Source organism: Penaeus monodon, chromosome 31 (assembly GCF_015228065.2).
Source record: "Penaeus monodon isolate SGIC_2016 chromosome 31, NSTDA_Pmon_1, whole genome shotgun sequence".
Taxonomy (NCBI): domain Eukaryota; kingdom Metazoa; phylum Arthropoda; class Malacostraca; order Decapoda; family Penaeidae; genus Penaeus; species Penaeus monodon.
The window spans coordinates 18,388,288-18,388,822 of NC_051416.1; the positions used below are offsets into that span (position 1 = coordinate 18,388,288).

The following is a 535-nucleotide window of genomic DNA, read 5'->3' on the forward strand; positions in this document are numbered from 1 at the left end:
ACCTATGCCAGGTTGACTACCGAAAGCTTTTACTGTCAGAATATGTAGAGAATCATACTTACTTGGACGTAAAATTTTGCGACAGACAAAGCAGTCAACCATTTTCAACGACGGTTATCAATTACTAATTCGGTTTAGAAATGTATATGAGATTAGTCGACCAGTATTCTTCATACAACAAACCAAAAGTCTTTGCAGCTCAGTTACGAACGCGCTACACAACGCGACCACCTCGCCGCTACGTGGAGAGAGAGAGACCTGATGTACAGGAGCCCTGTGCGATCCATTTCCGATAAGGGAAAATCACTTTGCCGATAAGATAATGTACCTTTTAAAGTATATGGTGCATTCTTGTATATTTTGTATATAATATGATAGTTTATATCACTATTACCATGATCCTACCATTACTTCTGTCGAACGAGGCTCTGAAATCATGCAAATTTATAATATTAATAATAATTGATAATTTTACATCCACCAAGGCGTGGGTCTTTTTGCCTCCGTTTATTGCTTTACTGTTGGGTATGATTAT

General features: G+C 37.8%; 1 protein-coding gene across 4 annotated transcripts in view; it reads right to left on the bottom strand.

Annotated features, from left to right (window-relative positions):
• Positions 1 to 535, bottom strand: part of LOC119593057 (glycoprotein-N-acetylgalactosamine 3-beta-galactosyltransferase 1-like) — a 33,479-nt gene that overhangs the window by 22,845 nt on the left and 10,099 nt on the right. For 2 of the 4 annotated variants that reach the window (XM_037941961.1, XM_037941960.1), the window contains exon 1: positions 63 to 231. The exons of the other annotated variants lie outside the window; for them this stretch is intronic. In XM_037941961.1, coding sequence (XP_037797889.1) covers positions 63 to 102 — 40 coding nt within the window. In that variant the 5' untranslated portion in view covers positions 103 to 231. Of the gene's footprint in view, positions 1 to 62; positions 232 to 535 lie in introns of those variants that run through there. 4 annotated transcript variants of the gene reach the window in all.